At 51.8% G+C, this 20,123-nt stretch overlaps 1 protein-coding gene across 1 annotated transcript in view; it reads left to right on the forward strand.

The window, feature by feature from the left end:
- ANXA11 (annexin A11) overlaps positions 1-16,184 on the forward strand; it is a 20,055-nt gene extending 3,871 nt beyond the window's left edge. Inside the window, exons 3-14 of the mRNA XM_008056584.2 lie at positions 823-1,224; positions 2,493-2,580; positions 2,808-2,902; positions 3,601-3,714; positions 5,957-6,047; positions 6,453-6,532; positions 6,662-6,718; positions 9,398-9,491; positions 12,488-12,583; positions 13,624-13,682; positions 13,898-14,020; positions 15,402-16,184. Coding sequence (XP_008054775.1) covers positions 823-1,224; positions 2,493-2,580; positions 2,808-2,902; positions 3,601-3,714; positions 5,957-6,047; positions 6,453-6,532; positions 6,662-6,718; positions 9,398-9,491; positions 12,488-12,583; positions 13,624-13,682; positions 13,898-14,020; positions 15,402-15,461 — 1,359 coding nt within the window. The 3' untranslated portion in view covers positions 15,462-16,184. The remainder of the gene's footprint in view (positions 1-822; positions 1,225-2,492; positions 2,581-2,807; positions 2,903-3,600; positions 3,715-5,956; positions 6,048-6,452; positions 6,533-6,661; positions 6,719-9,397; positions 9,492-12,487; positions 12,584-13,623; positions 13,683-13,897; positions 14,021-15,401) is intronic.
- The last annotated feature ends 3,939 nt before the right edge of the window (positions 16,185-20,123 follow it).

The following is a 20,123-nucleotide window of genomic DNA, read 5'->3' on the forward strand; positions in this document are numbered from 1 at the left end:
CAAAAAAAAAAAAAAAAAGAAAAAAGAAAAAGGGGTCGAAAGTGTGGGTAGGAGTGATGGGGAGTGATGGTTTTAAGTTGGGAGTTGAGGTGGGCCTTGCTGAGGAGGGGACGTTTGAGCAAAGTTCTGCGCAGGGGAGGAATGTGCTGCCTGGATATCTAGGAAATGCCAGCACCCTGGGATGCCGGGGTGCCTGAGGTGCAGAGGGACAGTGAGGAGGCCTGAGTGGCCAAAGTGTGGAGGCAAGAGACGAAGGCCTGAGTCCAGCTCTCGCAGGGCATAGAAGATCATCCATCATCAGGATGAGAACAAGTCACCTGAGCCACGCCTGCCACAAGTGTCTGGCTAGCAGGCTGATGTGATGGGGCTACCCCCAAGCCTGCCTAGGGGGCCCACATACCTTCTTGGGCAGGTGACTTGGGATTGGAGGAGCAACTTTTTGGAGAGGGAAGGCCATCTCTCCTGTAGAAGGGGTTGAGGATTTCTGGGTTGGATCCAGCTACACCATTTACTGACTGTGTAGCTTTGAGCAAGTGACTTCCACCATTCTGGACCCATTGTATCATCTGAGATGGGGGTATTGATACTTAATATTTCACAAGTAGTGACACTGTGAGGACTAAATTGGCTAAGGTATTAAAGAGCTCGGCTTAGGCAGGGCCTGCCGCAGGTGCTGGGTGCTGTGCGTGCAATGCTGGGGGGTGGTGTGAGTGAGGCTCCTGGGGGCCATGCAGGGCTCCGGTTGGGGAGTGGCGGATGGTCCGAGGGTGGCTGGGCCCTGCTGGGCTCGCTAGTTTCAGGCTCTGCTCTGTGTCCTTCTAGGCGGCCAACATGTCTGGGACGTTTGGAGGAGCCAACATGCCCAACCTGTACCCTGGGGCCCCTGGGGTCCCTGGGGGTGGTTACCCACCAGTACCCCCTGGGGGCTTTGGGCATCCCCCTTCCACCCAGCAGCCCGTTCCTCCGTATGGGATGTATCCACCCCCTGGAGGAAACCCACCCTCTGGGCTGCCCTCATATCCCCCATACCCAGGGGCCCCTGTGCCGGGCCAGCCCGTGCCACCCCCGGGGCAGCAGCCTCCAGGGGCCTATCCTGGGCAGCCACCAATGACCTGCCCCGGGCAGTCGCCAATGCCACCCCCTGGACAGCAGCAGCAGCCGGCACCAAGCTACCCAGGATACTCGGGGTCTGGGACTGTCACCCCCGCCATGCCTCCAGCCCAGGTGAGTGCCAGCCCAGTGCCACCCTCAGTTCAGGCTCGAGTCCCAGAGGCTGGAGACCAGGGCCCCATAGGTGGAGGGACGGGAGAAGGCCTCAGGCCTCCCGCTTCAATTTGTTTTAACGGATAGTCTCCCTTTCCCGCGGACACCCCACCACTGGTTTGTTCCCTAAGGCCTGAGGCACGGCCCTGTTTCTCCCAGTTGGGCTAGATGTTCCCTGAGCAAGACGGGTCAGAACACCCCAGAGCACGTTCTTTGTTCCTCCTGTGGCATTTACTACCTGGCCTCTGTGTTTTGAAAGGACTTCCCAGGGCGCCCATCTCAGGGCCTTATGCCGGACAGTTCTTAGTCTTTGGTCCCCTGATGTGTCCTCCCAGGCAGGTTTTGGAGGATTCTGAAAATCCCCTTTGGTAGTGAAAATTGTTGGCAGTTCCTCCAGGGTTGATCTTGGCACGTTTTGGGGAACAGTTCATATTTGCAGAGCCTAGAATTCATTGTCATGGTTACATGGCCCAACCAGAAAGCACAGAGTTAGTGGTGTGTGCTTTTCAACTATTTTTAGACAGAGGGTCCCCTTTCCCCCTCCCCTTCCATGCCCACATGTTCCCCCACCCTGTGGCACCCTCCATTCTCCCTCCCTTATTTTCTCCCTGAGCTTCTCTCTGTAACTATTATAACCAGTTGGTACCAGCTACCAGGAAATCAGTCCACTGGGACAGTTTAGCCTGGAAAGTTCAAGTTTGTGAGTTGTGCGGCCGTCAGGGTCTAGAGGTAGTCCAGGTTATGGTCTAAAGAGTGGTATCAGGGTATCAGCCTAGACCAAGAGGTAGCTGGGCTGCCACGTAGGCTGGGTACCTGTGTCCATCTGGAGGAGATACGTGGGCTATCTAGCCCGTTAGGAGTACCCATGTGTGCTCCCAGGTGCTATGGTGGTACAGCATCGAGGGGAGGCCACAACCCCTGCCCCTGAGGTCTGCCCTTCATCAGGAACCTGGAGGGCTTGGATGTAGGGCAGATTTTCAGCATCAGGACTCAGCCACAGTGACCTATGAGTCAGGGGAGCCAGGCAGAAGCTTCAGTACCAGAATACGGAGCCAGATAACAGTCAACTTAGACTCAATGGAGAGTCCTCTGCAGTACTGACTGTGGGCTCCTTCAGGTACTCCAGCTCTTTGAGAAGGGTTGTTCCTAGAGTCTGGGGCATGGAGCAGTCTTGCATCTGGGGATGGTGGCGTGCAAGTCATCTTATCTGTAACTATTTGTTCAAGTAGTTTGGAAACCGAGGCACCATCACAGATGCTTCCGGCTTTGACCCCTTGCGAGATGCTGAGGTCCTGCGGAAGGCCATGAAAGGCTTTGGTGAGAGACCCCGGGTGGTTCAAATTCCATCACCCTCCCATTCTCCAGGCAGTTTCACAGTGGCTCTGTGGGTAGCTGGGGAGGCATACCTGGCCCCGGGGGTGATGGAAGAGAAAATGACGTGGGGTGTGGTTGGGATGCCCAGGAGAGTTGGAGGACCCAGGCTGGGAAAGTCTGCGGCTGCAGAGCATCTTCGGGACCCTCCCCCCTCCCTCTTCTTCCTCCAGGGACTGATGAACAGGCCATCATCGACTGCTTGGGTAGTCGCTCCAACAAGCAGCGGCAGCAGATCCTCCTGTCCTTCAAGACAGCTTATGGCAAGGTGAGTTTGGGGGCAGGGTCCCAGAGCACAGCCCTGCTAACCCTGTGTCTCCTTGAAGCTGGGCGGGCCTGGGCAATATGGTGCATGCGGGCATTTTCTGCTGCCCCCTCAGCCAGTGTCTGCCCAGCTGGTGGCATTTATCTTTTAGAGGTGAAAAATGCCCTGAGGAAGGAACCTCACAGTCCACAGGGTACCCAGGTTTGGTGAAAGGCTCCAGACATCTGGGTCCTGGCCCCTGGCTTGTCCTTGCCTCACTGAAGTTGTGGCTGTGTCATTTCTCCCTGCCCACACCCGCCCTCAGCTTTCCCTCCCCTGCCCTCATGACCACCCTTGGAGATTTAGCTGATGTAAGAGCTTTGGAAGAAAAGGCGTTGAGTACTGAGCAAAATGCAAGGGGGGTGTTTTTTGAACTTATAGGATTTTGAATCTTAGAGAAATTGGGTCAACGTTGAGTGGGTTAGTGTTCTAGCCCAGTGCTTCTCAGACCTTGCTGTGCCATGAATCACAGGCATCTTGTTAAAATGCAGGCTCTAGTCAGACATGTCTTGGTGGGACCTGATGTCAGACTTTCTTCTCCCAGGCTCCTGGTGAAGCCAGTGCTGCTGGTCCTTGGGTCTGGGGTATCGTTCTTATTAGTCACCTTCTGTACATTCTCACAATAAGCTCATTTTTGTTTGTTTGTTTGATTATCCAACCAGGATTTGATCAAAGATCTGAAATCTGAACTGTCAGGAAACTTTGAGAAGACAATCTTGGCCTTGATGAAGACCCCAGTCCTCTTTGACACTTATGAGATAAAGGAAGCCATCAAGGTGTGTGTGTGTGTGTGTGTGTGTGTGTGTGTGTCTGGACACACAGCCCAGAAGAAGGCCTGGACGGTGGGTATGTGATAACCCACTCATTAGCTGGTGCTGTCAGTGTGGTCTGGGACCCTCCTGGGTTGGAATCCACGTGCTATAGAAAGGAGAACTGCTGGCGATTTCTCAAGAGGCACATGGTGTGCCATTTGTCGTCAGGGAGCATCTAAGTCTCTCCATCTTAAAAAGGTGGTGGGAGCTAGGGTTGTGGAGGAAGCTAGAGATTCAGTGATGTGAAGAAGGGTGGGAGGCCATAGTTGGTATCGTTCTCATTCACTAGGACTGTGATAAACAAATTACAGAAACACGCTTGAGTTTAAGAAAACAAAGGTAAAATCAGTTATGAGGATAAAGATGAGCCCCTTAACATGGGAGTGGGACAGGGCCAGGGCACGTGAAGGGCAGGGACTGGGTAGGATCTCTCTCTCGTCTCTCTGCTTGTCTCTGAGCGTCCGCTTCATTCCTTTATCTGCTTTTGTGCTTCTCCTTCCATCGCTGCCTTCAGAAGATGCCTGTCTCTGTCTACCTGTCAGAGATGTGGCTGCTGAATATACCAGCTCTCTGCACCAAGTTCCACCTAGGGGACCGATTCCAACTGGCTCAGCTTAGGATCACTGTTTCCTCCAGTGCCGTCGGCACTGACCCAGGGGCAGGTCCTATCCATTCTGCACAGTCCCGCAGCTCTGTGTGTGTCCTGTGAATGGGGAGCAGACCACACCCACAGAAGGGGAATCCTTGTGAATCCAACAGGTGCCCAGGAGGAATCTCTCCCTCAGAGGCCCATCGGGAACAATGACTTCTCCCTCCCCCAAAGGAGAAGCAGAGAATTAGTGTGGTGGCCAGGAAGGGGGAGAGGACCCCACTGACACATAGCTCCAGGCTTTATTCTAGGGAGGGGCTCAGGAGGTGACTGGGGAGGGCAATGGTCTGGAGCCCTAGGGAGTGCCCCCCTGTCATTCACCCAGCTCCTATTGCCAGCTGGATCCGTAAACTGGTGGTTGTGGTGTGCTGGAAGCAACACAGGTTTGGGGTCAGCAGTCGCTCGCCAGCTGTGTGTCCTTGGACATCTGTGAAGGGGGACGGTGGGTGCTCTCTCAGGATATGCAGTGAGCACTGGGTGAGGTAGCTGGCATAATGTTGAGCTTTCTGCTGTGAGGCACTAGGCCTCTACATATGTTAGTTCATGTAATCCTCATGACTGCTCTATGAGGTTGCTGCTAGTTCACTCCCATTATAGCGAAAAGGAACCAGAGGCACAGAGAGGTTAAATAACTTGTCCAAGGTCACACAGCTAGTAAGCCACAAAGCCAAGATTCATATTAACACAAAAGCGAGGCTGCTGACCCTGTCCTCTGCTTTCATACTCTCCCTGGTGACATCCTTGTTGTTGCTGCCTCTTTCTAGATGTCTCCAAGCACTCCACCATCCATTCTAGGTTTCAGTTTTCCTGCATCTCCCCCACCTGATCTCTCTTGGGTTTTTTTCTTTTTTTGAGTCAGAGTCTCACTCTGTCACCCAGGCTGGAGTGTAGTGGCACGCTCACGGCCACCACAGTCTCGACCTGCTGGGCTCAGGAGATCCTTCTGTTTCAGCCTTCCAAGTAGCTGGAACTACAGGCGCGCTCTACTACGCCCGGCTATTTTTTAAATTATTATTTATTTATTATTGTAGTGATGAGGTCTCACCACGTTGCCCAGGCTGGTCTCGAACCCCTGAGCTCAGGCAGTCCTCTCGCCTCAGCCTCCCAAAGTGCTGGGATTACAGGCTTGAGCCACCATGCCTGACCTCTTCCTTGCTTTTAACCCATTTTTTTCAGTTGTCAGTCATTTTACTCTCGAGCTAAACTCGGAATAAATCAGGACTGTCTATATCTTAACCTAGCCATTTACTGTGTGGCCTTGGACAAGTCACAACACCTCTCTGGTTCTGTTTTCTGGTCAATGAGGATGACCTTTCCTGGGATCCCTACTCATCTCCATGATCACTGTCATTATTTGGAGCTAACCTGGGCCCAGGGCTGTGGTGGGGAGCTGGCTCCCTCAGCCCTGGAGTGCACGATGGGTGTATGTCTGTCAAGGGCGTCTTGCTGAGTTTTGTGCCCCGGGGGATGGGCTGGTAGCGTGGCCCTTTCCCTGTTTCCTGGGTGCTGGTGAGGATGCTATCACAGTGTGTGGTATGCTGTGTTCTCTGTTCGCAGGGGGCTGGCACCGATGAAGCCTGCCTGATTGAGATCCTTGCTTCCCGCAGCAACGAGCACATCCGGGAGTTGAGCAGAGTCTATAAAGCAGGTTAGGCTGGCTCCCTAGGCCCTCTGCCCTCTGCAGATCCCTCTGCTTTCTGGGCCCTGGCCACACCCTCTCCTGGGGCCTCTGATTCCTTCCTGGCCTTCTTGTCACCCCATCTCCTGCCACCTTCAGCACACTGGGCTTTGACCCAGGATCCAACCCTGCTTACTTGTGTACACATGGGGCTGGTGACTTAGGGTAGGGAGGCTGGGGAAAACCTCTTGGGTTTGGGCCAAGACTGACCAGAGGCCAGACCAACCTGGAGATCACAGACTTGTGTATTCCTGGAGGGCCATAAGGGCCACCTGCCTCCTCGAGTCTGAGACCCCCAGGCCTTTCTCTCACCAGCACCCACTGTTGACTGTGTCTGCAGAGGGCCACTCTGTACATGGTGCTTCTCCCTTTCAGAATTCAAGAAGACCCTGGAGGAAGCCATTCGAAGCGACACATCTGGGCATTTCCAGCGCCTCCTCATCTCCCTCTCTCAGGTACCTTTCCCTCAACAGGGCTCGGGGCTCCTGAGCCGTGGGGGTCACAGAGATGGGATTTGAGCAGCGAAGAAAGGGAAGAGAAATGGGGCTAGAGTGGGCTTGACTGCACAACCTGCTTCCTTTCAGGGAAACCGGGATGAAAGCACCAATGTGGACATGTCCCTTGTCCAGAGAGATGTCCAGGTGAGTGTGATGGCCAGACCAGGTATCTACCTGGGCTTCCTAAAGCAGGAGTGTCCCCCACTTCCTTGCCTCACAAGAGGTACTCTGGGATGGAAAGAGCAATGGAGAAGAAGTGGGTTCCAGTAGCCCCAAATTTCTTACGTCCTGCCGCTTCTCCACGGTATGACCTTGAGCAGGTGTCAGCCTTGTGGGCTTCAGTTTCCCCACCTGTAAGAGGGAACATGAGAGAGAATAAATACTGTAGTGGTTGATAGATCACAGTTATGGGTGTGGGATTTTGTGACTTGGTACTTTTTTGTGTTTAGTTGTACATACCGTTATATTTGCAAAGGGGCAGAATTTGTATTTGCCTATTAAGCTTTTGAGGATTTGAGCCAAGAAACCAACTGTCACGTTAACTAGTTGTGCCTTCTTGGAATTCTGCCTTGTCTCCCTTGTTAGTTGCAGACAGAAGGAGAAAAGTCTAGGTGTCTGAGCCCACAATGAGTTTGGACAGTAGTGTTCTGGCTGGGTGTGGGAGGGCACAACTTGCTGGTAGAGTACAGCTGGCTATACCTCTCTCTGTACTCCTTTACTCCTCCTACCACCCACACAGGGCATTCACCTGGAGCTGCCCGTGGTTTGATTATGTCTGCCATCTGCTGGGTTGGAATAGGACCTCACGGAATGCCCCTTGTTAGGGCTGAAGGAGACCTGCTCTTCTGGTCTAGTCCTTTTGCTTTCCAGATGAAGAAACTAAGCACTGTGCCCAGAGAATCCTGGAGGCAGAGTCTGGACAAGAGCCCATACTGATCCCTGGTTCTTTTCTCTGTGCCTAGATAGTATCTGCCTGCCTTGGTCTCCTACCCGTTGCCATCTGCCTTATTCAGTGTTTCCCTGGCTTGTGCTGTCTGTTCCCATTTTGGGACTCAGCTCTGGACGTCCCTGAACCTTCTGGACTCTGGGTCCAGAGTCAATTTTATAGGCCATATCCTAGCTGAGGCACAGGCTGCTGCAGGATCAGGGTCTGTCACTCTGCTGTCCCAGTTTCAGACCTGCCTCATTTTATCTTGACCTGTAGGATCTCTGAGTCCCTGATTACTGCTTTCCACCCTTGGGTTTCAGTGCCCTTAAATGCAAGAGCTGCTATCTGAGGCCTAGCAGGCAGTTTGGAGGCTGTCTAGTTTAGAGGTTGAAAATTGGCAAATATTTTGGGCTCAGACTTTCAAAAGCTTAATAGGCAAGTATAAATTCTGCCCCTTTGCAGACATAATGGTACATGCGTTGAAACACGGGGAAAGTGCCAAATTACATGGAATTTCACATCTAGAACTGTGATCTACCAACTCTTGCAATAGTTATTATCTCTGTGTTCCTTCTTGTAGGGAGATGGCATTTATTTATGTATTTGAGTCAGGGTCAGTCTCTGTCATCCAGGCTGGAGTGTAGTGGCATGCTCACAGCCATTGCAGCCTCGACCTGCTGGGCTCAGGCAGTCCTTCTGCCTCAGCCTTTGAGGTAGCCAAAACCACAGGTGTGTGCCACCATACCCAGCTAATTTTTTGATTTGTTGCAGAGACGAGGTCTGGCCATGTTGCTCAGGCTGGTCTCGAACCCCTGAGTTTAGGCAATTCTCTCATCTCCACCTCCCAAAGTGCTGGGATTACAGACGTGAGCCACCGCACCTGGCTGGGAAACTGCTTTTAAAGATTGGGAAATTTACATGCAAATCTGGAATGTTGGCTTCTCCTAAGAAATGGATCTGGCAGCCAGGCTCGGTGGCTCAGCCTGTAATCTTAGCGCTTTGGGAGGCCGAGGTGAGTGGATTGCCTGAGCCTGCGGGTTCGAGACCCTCCCGGGCAACTTGGCGAGACCTCATCTCTACAATAAATCAAAAAAATTAGCCGGGCGTGGTAGCGCACGCCTGTAGTTCCAGCTACTTGGAAGGCTGAGGCGGAAGGATTGCCGGACACCAGCAGGTCGAGGCTGCGGTGGCCAGGGGCAGCCACTGTACTCCAGTCTGGGTGATGGAGTGAGACTCCAACTCAAAAAAAAAAAAAAAAAAAAAAGAAATGGATCTGGCAGCTGTGAGCCCATGTCTCTCTATCACAATACTCAGCAGGTACTCAGAAGTAACTGCCCCCTGCATAGTCAGCCAGGGTCCCCACACTCTCAGCTTGGCAGCTGGCCTGTTTTCCTCAGTTAAGTTACCCCACTGACCCCTTTGGGCTTTCAAATTTGTGACCACAAATCGAATCCAAGGTTCATGCTTTAGAAATGAGGATATTGAGGCTCGGAGCAGAGTTCTGCCCAGAGTCCCGGAGGGAGTTGGTAGCAGGGCTGGACTTGAACCCAGGCCTCTTGTTCCTTGTTCTTTTCTGAAGTACTTCTCCCTTGGTCAGGTCAAGGCTGTTCCTCACCTGACCTGAGCCCCACTGGCCTTGGTTGTCCTGGTCTGTATCCCCTGCAGCCGCAGAGATCTCTGTGAGAGGATGTGTGGCTAGTGTTTGGTTTAGCACGGTGAATGGAGCCCAGCAGGGGCTCAGCAAACCTGCACCCCACAGTGGGCACTGCTCCCGTTTCCTTCTCCTTCAGGGTCTGCAAGACCTGTAGGGCTAGACACTGCCTAGCTTTTCTAGGTGACCTGGCTTGGGATCTGGGTGAGGCCCGTGCTACGTGTGTGTCTTCCTCTCTATCCAGGAGCTGTACGCGGCTGGGGAGAACCGCCTGGGAACAGATGAGTCCAAGTTCAATGCAGTTCTGTGCTCCCGGAGCCGGGCCCACTTGGTGGCTGGTAAGGCAGGCCCAGTTTCTCTGCGGCCAGTTAGTGCATTGTGGGGAAACAAAGATATGGAAACACTTGGTGGTTCCTCTTCTACACTGGGCTTTCGCTTCCTCAACAGAGCCCCCTGGTGGTGATATAAAAGATACCGCCGAGGATTTCCTGAGTTTTGGCAATTCTGGAAGCAGAGGGAGGAGGTGAGGGAGTGGGAGCTTCCTGTTAGCTGGTATCTTATTAAGCTGGAATACTGGAGTTGGGGGAGTCCTTTGGAAGCTCCTAATCCAGTGTTTTCCAAAGCGTGGCATAAGAAACAAAGCAAGCCGGGCTCAGTGGCTCAGCCTGTAATCCCACGCCTTGGGAGGCTGAGGTGAGTGGATTGCCTGAGCCTGCGGGTTCAAGACCTGCCTGGGCAACTTGGTGAGACCTCATCTTTATAATAAATCAAAAAATCAGCCAGGTGTGGTAGCGCACGCCTGTAGTTCAGCTACTTGGAAGGCTGAGGCAGAAGGATCGCCAGAGCCCAGCAGGTCGAGGCTGCGGTGGCCGGGAACAGCCTCTGCACTCCAGTCTGGGTGACAGAGTGAGACTCCAACTCAAAAAAAAAAAAAAAAAGAAAATAGTAATACCAGGTAACATTTATTTACTCATTCATCCAACAGATATAAGTCGAGCTCCTGTCATGGGCCAGTCCATCAGGTGGTGGCAGGGATGTGAGGAAGCGGTAGGGAACAGCAGTGCTGTTCTTTGGGACTCACCTTCTTATTCTAGGAGACAGACGGTAAACAAAAATTAGATGAAATCTGCATCAGACAAGTGAAACCTGTAGAGAAAAATCAAGCTGGAAACGGAGTGATGGGGCGGGGTCCTGGGGGAGGTGCTTGGGCAGTCCTCACTGAGATAAGGACATTTGATCAAGAACCAGAAGGAGATGCAGGGGCTCGCAGCGTGACTGAGAGACAGTGCAGGGTTGCGTGTGGCTGGGACTGATGCCCTGCTCGAGAGCAGTAGCGGGTGAGGGCAGAAGTGGTGGAAGGCCCTGCTGACGAGTGTGTGCAGTTAGGTGTTTCTCCTGAGAAACAGGAGGCTGCTGGAGGGCTCGGAGGAGCGGATGCTGTGTGTGCCCACTGGTTGAGGAGGTGCTGAGGATCAGTCAAAGGGGTGCGTGGTGAGCAGGGAAGCTGGCTGAGAGGTTGCTGCAGTGACCCAGGATAAGCAATTGACGGGGGGGCAAGGAGTGAGGAAGGGTCAAGTTCCAGGCCTGTTTGCTGATGAACTGGATGTGGCTTGTGGGAGAAAGGAGTCGAGAATGACTGCACAGTGGGAGGATGGAGTGGCCCTCGACTGAGCCTGGGGAGCGGCGGGGGAACAGGCTTTAGGAGGGGGGGGGATGCAGGGAGTCCAGGAGTCAGGAGGCCAGGAGAGGTCTGGCTAGATGTGGCAGTTTTGGAGCTGTGAGTGGTCAAAGGTGTCTGAGGTCCTTTGACAAGAGGTCCGCCGGGAGGGAGGTTGGAGGGAGCCTGGCAGTGTGAAGACAGGGTCCCGGGCAAGGCCAGGACCTGAAGGAGGAGCAACTGGGGAGGAGGGAGAACCCAGAGGAAGGGGATCCTGGATGCCAGTGTGAGGCAGCAGGTGAGGACTGAGGATGGCGACCACACTGAGCAACATGGATAGATCTGACCAGGGCTGTTTCAGTGGATGACCAGGGCCTAGGCTGAGTGCTGAATGCGTGCTAAGTCCCGTAGCCCACACAGACAGGTGCTGTGTCTCCCCATTTTCCAACTGTGGAGGCAGGCCCAGGTGGCTGGGGAAGTTGGGTTGTACAGCTAGTAACCACTGAGCCTGGATTTGAGCCCAGTCCATCCCACTCCTGAGCATACCTTTTAACCTCTACACTTACCTGTAATGGAGCATGAGTGAATATAGGTTCATCTTAATCATTATTTGTTTTAATGATTATAAAATATAGGTAGTACATCAGGCCCATGGTTTCACAAACATTATTAGGAGAAAAGAGTAGCCAATTTGAGGAAAATATTAATTGAGATAGATACAGACAGAGCAGAAATTACGACTTTGATATACAAGGGGAAACCGAGACCTGGCTGGGGAAGGAGAGGTTTATATCCAGGGGCACAGCCAGAGCTAGGACCCAGGTCTCCATCATGCCCCCTGCCTCTCCAGGAGCCAACATTCCATTCCCATGAGTTCTCCATTCATCCTAGGTTGAACTGGGTAATGTGGGCAAGATAGTGAGAAGCAAAGCTGACTTGGGCTGGCTGGGCCTCAGCTCACAGGCAGACTGAGAAAGACAGACTGACGCATGAATAACAAGGAAGGAATGGCAGGAACAGCAGCGCAGGGTATTTGAGAAGAGTATCTGTGTGGGTGGGTGGAGAGGGGTGGAGGGGAATTAAAGTGAGATTTGGTTAAGCAGATTGGCCTGGGAAGGGCCCACATGAGCGGGGTATCGGGCAGCTCACGTGATTTGTGATAGAGTCTGGCTACCATGAGAGCTGAGCAGACAGGGTCAATGGGGCTGGCCAGGGCGAGGGAGCAGAGTAGAAGAGTGGGCTCCCCAAAGGGCAGAGGCTGCTCACACAAGTCCTTTCTTGGTCTACTTGGGCTCCATGACAAAATACCACAGACTGGGTGGCTTAAGCAACAGACATTTGCTTTCTTATAGTTCTGGAGGCTGGAAGTCCTAGATCAAGGTGCCGGCAGGGTTGATGTCTTCGGAGGCCTCTCTTGGTGGCTGTTGGTGTCCTCACATAGTCTTTCCTCTGAACACACACATCTCTGATGTCTCCTTATATGTCCTAATCCCTTCTTATAAAGATGCCAGTCAGATTGCATTAGGGTCCACCCCTGTGGCCTTGTTTTAACTTAGTTACCTCTTTAAAGACCTTATCTTCGGATATTCTGAGGTACTGGGGGTTTGGGATTTCAACATATGAATTTTCAGGGGACACGATTCAGTCTATAACATATCCCTTCTGTCTTACCACTAGTTTTTAATGAGTACCAGAGAATGACGGGCCGAGACATTGAGAAGAGTATCTGCCGGGAGATGTCCGGGGATCTGGAGCAGGGCATGCTGGCCGTGGGTGAGTGTCCTGGTCCTGCCTTGCCTGACTGCGCCAGGGGCTTGTGTGTATTGTATGTTTTCAGGGTGTTCACCGTCCTCTCGTTGAGGGCTGTGCAGAGAAAGAATCTAGGATCCATGATTGCTAAACCCAGAGTGCCCGAGTGGTGGGAAATCTCACTGCTTCCCAGATTACCATGTAGTTGAACCCTGGCCATCCTGGAGGCGCCTTGTTTGTGTTTCCAGTGCAGCTCTGGAGGAGGGAACTGCAGTGTGGGTATTAGTGGGAGAGCATCCAGCTATTGCCCGGAGGGACATGACTCACATCCTGCCAAGTTTACTCTAAAAATACATCCCTGCCGGCAGTCGTCAGATGTTTGTGATGGAAACACGTGGAAAGATTTTTACTTGGAACAGCAAAATAGGCCCGTGCTAAGGAAAGCTGGCCCCGCTCCTGGGATGGTGGTGTGCTTCCTGCAGCGCCTGGTGGGCTCAGGTCCCTCCCCACCACACAGAATTGGTCCACCTCGCGAAGCCCTCTTTATACTTGGGAAAATTCGTTTGCCCTTTTTCACTACGCTTTTCTTGCAGCTTTCTGGATTGGATCGATGGTAAATTCTCATTTTCTTGCATGTCCTCTGTGATCAGTCTGGTGGTCTGAGAATCCTGGGGAGATACTCATTCTGCTTGGCCACCCTCTCTTCGGAGGGTCACAGCCTTCCCAGTTTGTCTCTCCTGCCTGAGCAGCAACAGCATTCCACATTGCTGTCTGCGTTTCTCCCAACACAGCTCCCAGCATTGTCATCCCAGCCCCTCAGGTTCTTGTTCTTTGACTGCAGTGCTTGCCAGGAAGCAGATGGGGTTGGTGCCAGGCTCTGCATCTTTCTTTCCTAAAGAGCTGAAGTCAAGATCATGGGATCATCCAGCCTGGAGGAGGAGAGATGACGGATGCAGTGATGGGCTTGACATCTAAGCCTTCTAGGAGGACACTTGTGTGCTCCATGCCTCCCTCAGGCCGAGAGCTTTCTGCACATCTAGTTACACTGAGTTTCTCTGTTTTAGTGAAATGTCTCAAGAATACCCCAGCCTTCTTCGCTGAAAGGCTCAACAAGGCCATGAGGGTACGTAGCTCCCGTGTGCAGAGGGCCCAGGTTGGAGATGTCTTACCTCATCTGTGACTCGGACCAAAGGCTGGGGGTAGAGGGTATGGGGACAGCCACACCTCAGCCAGGAGGTTCAAGGAGGTCCCCGGGGGTGGGCAGGGGACTAGAGCACCTGGGGGGGGTGGGAAGGTGAGTAGGCCTATTGCTCATGCTGTTGGGTGGATTCTCTTTAGGGGGCAGGAACAAAGGACCGAACCCTGATCCGCATCATGGTGTCCCGCAGTGAGACTGACCTTCTGGACATCAGATTGGAGTATAAGCGGATGTATGGCAAGTCGCTGTACCATGACATCACGGTACGGGCCCTCTGGCTGCCTCCTGGCATCCCAGTCACCTGTGGACCTCTCTGGCATCCCCACCTTCCCTCCTTGTGGTGCCCATGTGCTTGGCTTCTGTACTAGGCAAGGGCATCTTGTTTATGGATCTCAGACTTACTCTTGTTCATCCAGTTGCTCCCAATCAGAATATAAGGTCCTGAGGGCAGGCAGGTCTTGACCCTTCTGTCGGGCCCATGCCGCATCCCCCAGCAGCATCAGAGAAGACTTGGACCCCAACCTTCAGCTTCCAGACCCCCCTGTGATTCTGAGATCTGTCAGTGAGAACTCAGGTCCCAAAGGCTCCACGGAGCTCGGACCCGATTCACTGATTCATCACTTCTTGCACTCAGCTTTATGGTGGGGTCGCATCATAACGTCGTTCAGAGCAAGGGCCCTGGGGTTGTGTCACTTGGAGTCCTGGCTTTTCTACTTGCTGTGTGATCTCCAGCAGCCTCCTTAAAGCTCCCCGAATCCCACCTCCATTGTGTTTAAGATGGAAGAAATGATAGTTCCTCCCTGGGAGTGTTGTGAGTGTCGAATGAGGCTATCCATGTCAAATGTCTAATAAACATGAGCCACTATTGTGTCACTGTGCGCCAGCGCCAGCCTGACAAAACGTATTCTTGTCTGCATGGTCTGACAGTTAAATTCTGAACTCGTATGAACCTTGAAATTGAGTCACAGGACCGGGTCCTGACTTCAGACTTGCTAGCATTTGATGATGGTGGCATCATCGAGACAGGCCTGCCTCCATTTCCTGGCTACACGAATGACACTGCTGACAGAGAATTAGTCATTATTTATGGAGTATCTCTTGTGTGCCAGTGGACTGTGGACGCCTGGAAGAAGCCACACGCCTTGCCCTAGAATTGCTTAGGGTGGAAGGAACTGATTAGAAATTAGCCAAGCCTGGCCTGCTCTTCTAGAGTAAGTGCAGTGGTCTCAGACAGGGGAGATGTGTGGGACCTGGAAGGCCTGGGTCCTCCATCTTATGGTCACATGCAAGGTTACACTTCTTGAGCAGGACATGACACTGGGTTAGGATATAACCCAATTTAGTGCAACGTGGGGGAAAGAGCAATATTGGTTAGCCCTGGGTAGTGGTTTTTAGGCTGATGTAAATTTTTCTATGGTTATTTATTTGAGTTGGACAGTTGGGGTGAGTACAGTTTTTGTTGTTTAATGAGGGCTCAGGGAAGGCCGAACCACACTATTTGCTGCCTACTCTAGGACCAATGGGATGGGAAGCTTTCCTGAGATGGGGCCTGCCTCTCTGTGCTTGGGACACAAGAACATCAGGAGCCAGGAGGCTGAAAGCGGCCATGCCTCCTTTGATTGATGTCCTCTTGTTTCTGGCCAGGGAGACACTTCAGGGGATTACCGGAAGATTCTGCTGAAGATCTGTGGTGGCAATGACTGAACAGTGACTGGGGGCTCACTTCTGCCCACCTGCTGGCAGCAGCGATGCCAGGAAGAGGCCAAAAGAATGTCTGCTTCTAGAAAATCCACAAATAGCCCCCAAGGTGCACCGTCCTAGAGCTTCGGCCCTATCCTTCACCCCTCCTGACCCATATGTTGTGCCGAAGGACCTGGGTCGGTCTAGAACTCTCTCAGGATGCCTTTTCCACCCCACCTCTCACGGCCTCTTGCTGCTAAAGTAGATGTTTTATTTCCTGGCTCGTGCAGTCCTTCCCCTTTGCTTGTGGCTAAGACTCTTGGCTTCATTTTAGTCATGTAATTTTATATTTTTATCTGAAGGCATATTTTTCTTACAGTTATTGCCAGACAGATGCATACAAGTCTGTTTGCTGCATACACATTTCTGGTGAGGGTGATTGGGTGGGTAGAGCGCCATGCCCTCACTGAGGAAAAAAAAGGAAGGACCTCTAAAGGTTATCTTTGCATCTGGAGAGAATGTGTCATGAGCTTTGTTATTGCCAACCTCACTCCTCTGTAGAGAGGGGAAAAAAAGGCCAGAAAGTCATCTGTTCCATCTTCCATGCAAAACCAGGAGAACAAAGCCAGTTCCCTGCCAGTATCATGGCTTCTGGTTATTTGGAATGTGCCTTAAACCTGAATGTTTGTAGCCAAAACCTGTTTTCAAATTAAAAGTCAGCCAGCTCTGGAATGTTCTGGAAATGTCTTCCTGCTGCCAGCTTGTTTTCTTCTGCCTCATGATTCTGCCCTGTGGCTCAGGTTCCAGCCTTATTAGCCAGAGAATATTCACATAAGAAGAAATTTGTGCTCAGGAAATCCTGAGCCTAAGCCAATTCACAGGGACTGGGTTATAAAGACATAAGAAGGAGGCTCCTCGAATCCAAGTTGAGGGCCCAGAAGCTGAGAAAGCACAGGGATCCTGGCCAGGTGCAGGTGCAGTAAAGGCCACTGAAGGTGAGATGAGTGTGGTCCTTTACCCAGGTCCTGAAGAAGGGGCTTGGGCTGGTAGAAGGGTACATGCTGATCCCTGGGGCTTCTCAGGGCCAGAGCAGCACAGTGCCTTTCCTCAGGAGCCTCAGCCTGAAAGATGCTCCTGGCTGTGGTCCCCCGGGCTCTCTGCCACTTGTTTGGTGGTGTGGCGGGGAGCCCATTAGGAACATGTTTTTAGGAACCATGGTGTCATGTCCGGAAGCCAGAGTTTGCCTTGCTGGTCAGGGGTATCCTCTCACTCCCCTTCCTACCTCCTGTGTTGAAAAGTTTAAATGGGGCCGGGTTTGGTGGCTCAGCCTGTAAACACTTTGGGAGGCCGAGGCGAGTAGCACTTTGGGAGGCCGAGGCGAGTAGATTGCCTGAGCCTGCGGGTTTGAGACCCACCCAGGCAACTTGGCGAGACCTCGTCTCTACAATAAATCAGAAAAACTAGCTAGGCGTGGTAGTGCACGCCTGTAGTTCCAGCTACTTGGAACGCTGAGGCAGAAGGATCGCTGGAGCCTAGCAGGTCGAGCCTGCAGTGGCCAGGAGCTGCCACTGCACTGCAGTCTGGGCAACAGAGTGAGACTCCAACTCAGAAAAAAAAAGTTTCAACGGGAGCGTTCAGAGACTGATAGATTAAGTCTGCTTGGCCCTGGCAGAGGCTCCAGGGAGTGGCTTGTCTGCTGAGTAGACATTTGCCTGGGGACACCGCCTGACTCCTCACCGCCCCCTAAACACAGTGAGAGTAAGGGTTACACCCAAGGAGCATGGAGCACTAGTGAGGTGGGCCCTAGCCTGGTCTACCTAGATTGGCCTTCCTGAGCCAGTGGCTTGTATGGGTGCTGGGATTGATGGCAGGTCCTGGTCAATCGGTGCTATCCTAGTGTCCACACCTGGAGCCCAAGCTGACTTCCCAGGAACTTCTCCTCTAGGGAAGGTGCCAGGTGGAACCTGCCCTATGGGATGCACTGTTTGGCACTGGGCAAGTTGCCGTGGACTCAAGCTGACCGTGGTGGCCTCCTAATAGGGCCTAGAATCAGGGTGCTGTAATATGGCTGTGAATATTCTGTGACATTACTTTGCCCTGTTGTCCATCCCCGAAGTCTCAGCCTGGCACCCAGCAGGCAATATTGAGCCTAAAGGTACATTTACTTTGGCCTCTAGTATTTTTAGCGATTTGAATTTAGAGGCCAAGTGTGGTGGCTCACACCTGTGATTCCAATACTTTGGGTGGCCAAGATGAGAGGATTGCTTAGGCCAGGAGTTTGGGCAATATAGTGAGACTCCCATCTCTATTTTTTTAAAAAATTGAATTTATAGCTAGCGTTTAAACATTGAGAGATTTCACACTTTAAAAAATCTGGAATTCTGGCTTATCTTGAAAGCCTAGAAATTCTGGAGCTGAGTTGCAGCTGCCCACTTCAGGAATGTACTCTCCGTTTGTCATAGGCTCCACCACTCCCTATTGCGTTAACACCAAGCCCATGCTACTTATATGGCTCCTGAAGGCCTTTGAGTTTGAGATCACTGGTCTACATACTTTGTGGCCACCTGTGTTCTTCCCAGTCCTGGTTCTCCCTGCCTTCCCATCCCTCTGGCTTCCTCTTAGTCATGCCCAAGGGATCCAACCCATGTTAAGTGTGAGCTGGAGCACTGCACAAATGCTTCTTTAAGATTTCCCTGTGGGAACCCCCTCGGGTCCCCTCCCACTGTGGGAGCTCTTCTGTCCTCTTAAGAAATCCTGCTTTCTTAAAAAACAAAAAACAAAAAAAACTTCATGGAGGCAAAGTCACCTACTGTCTTCCAAGGTCAGTGGGAGATTGAGATCAACACTGTTGATTGTGTTCAGGACAAGAAAAAGATGAGGAGGAAGACATGCAACCGTACAGGGCATCTTTCCGCGAGAGAACATGCTGGGTCTTTTCCTGCCTTCTAGAGATGTCAGGCAAGGCTGGTCCATGCCACCCATCTAATCTCACTTCTAAAATAACAACTAGAGGATGAAGCACCAGATGGATTCGGCCCTGAGTGAAGTTCCAGCAGCTGTGGGAGCATTGAGAGGAACACTATGTATTAGGGGCAGGACCAGGGCTAGGGTGAGGCAAGTGAGTCATCTGTCTCAGGTGCAAAGTTCAAGAAACCTTGTGGATGGGTAGACAGTCCTGAAGTGATTCTCAAGCCTGAGTGCATCGGGACCATCCAGAGAACTTGTTAAAGAGCAGGTCCCAGGGCTGCACCTTCACAGATTCCAAGCAAGCATGGGGCCAGGAAACCACATCTGTAATCTGCTGTAATCAAATGCTGGCCTAAGTACTGCTGTGCTGAGGCAGAGAGTTTCCTGAGACTAACGATGTTTATACAGAGGGCAGATGAGCAGATGGCAGGGTATGCTTGAAATTCAGTCAGGTGATGGGAGATAGGATGAGGCATTCCCAACTTTGAGAAGAGGGATCTGGAAGATGAAACTTTGCAGGCGCCCATGGTCAAAGTGAAGGTTGAATGCCACACCATGTCCATCCTCTGTTGGCCTTGGCAGGGAGTTATAGTCCTAGCCTAGGACCTGACCCCTTCTGCTAAGGGCTCTTTCCTGACCTAACTGATAAGGAGTGTACTAAGACCTAGAAACAAATCAAACTAAATACATTTCCTCAGGCAGATTAAGATATACATTTTCACCCCCATCAAATCTGAATGGTCTCTCTGTGTTTCTCTAAAGAGCAAGTACATCAGTCCTCCACCTGGTCCCATACAGGGTCCCTTTGCAGTAAAGGAATCAGTCGAGTGCCCATCTCTACCAGGCACTGTTACCCCCAACCCCTCCTTGAAAGCTGACCCTTGGCCTAATACTGGTGTTCAGCCCGAGCCTGGCTCCTTCTCAATAGTAAGTGCTGATGAAGACCCAAAGCAGAAAGAGCTCTGTCCTGGGAGTCAAGCAGCCCCTATTCTGATCTCAGCTCAACCACTGATTGGCTGTGTGGCCCTGGGTAAGTTGCTTCCCCTCTTTGAACCTTTGTAAAATGAGGAGTAGACTAGGTCAGAGCCACTTCAGCTTTAATGTGTCCAGCACAAATGGTAGAGTGTGGAACTCCAAGTCTGTCTTCACAAAAGCATCAAAAAATAAGCTGGCAAAAAAATACCCGAGTCAAATCTGTTGGCACTCTAGGAACTAACTGATGGTTTACAGCAACCAGGCAAGTGCTTAAGGAAAATAAATTTGAATTCAGTAAGAGAGCTTTGCTGTGTTTTAACTCGCCCCAGCCCCATCCCTAAAGTCCCAAGCTTGGCGGCAGTATCAAAAACAATATCCCTCATTCTCTGTGTAGGTTGCTAGACTAGAGGGAGCAGAATGGACCTTATTCTCAAGAAGTATGGTTTAAAATCTTGATCTGTCAGGTTGCTTTCTGAAAGACTGGCTCAAAATGACTTGCTTTTATTTTGCCTAATTTGGAACTTTCCCAAAGTGAAGGTGGCGTTTCAAGGCCAATGTGATAGCCGCTGATGGCCTGGGGAACAGAATAACAGTGGAGGCAAACAGGAGACTAATTGAAAAGCTTGAAGAGGAGAGGCTGTGAAATAAGATTCTTTGGGGGAAGGAGAGGAATAAGGGCTTTAAAGAGCTTCCTTATAGTCCTGGGAATCTAGAAGGCCATACATATACCCAGGGATGGACATG

This window comes from Carlito syrichta, unplaced genomic scaffold (assembly GCF_000164805.1).
Source record: "Carlito syrichta isolate Samal-C Ts95f unplaced genomic scaffold, Tarsius_syrichta-2.0.1 Scaffold302406, whole genome shotgun sequence".
Lineage (NCBI taxonomy): Eukaryota > Metazoa > Chordata > Mammalia > Primates > Tarsiidae > Carlito > Carlito syrichta.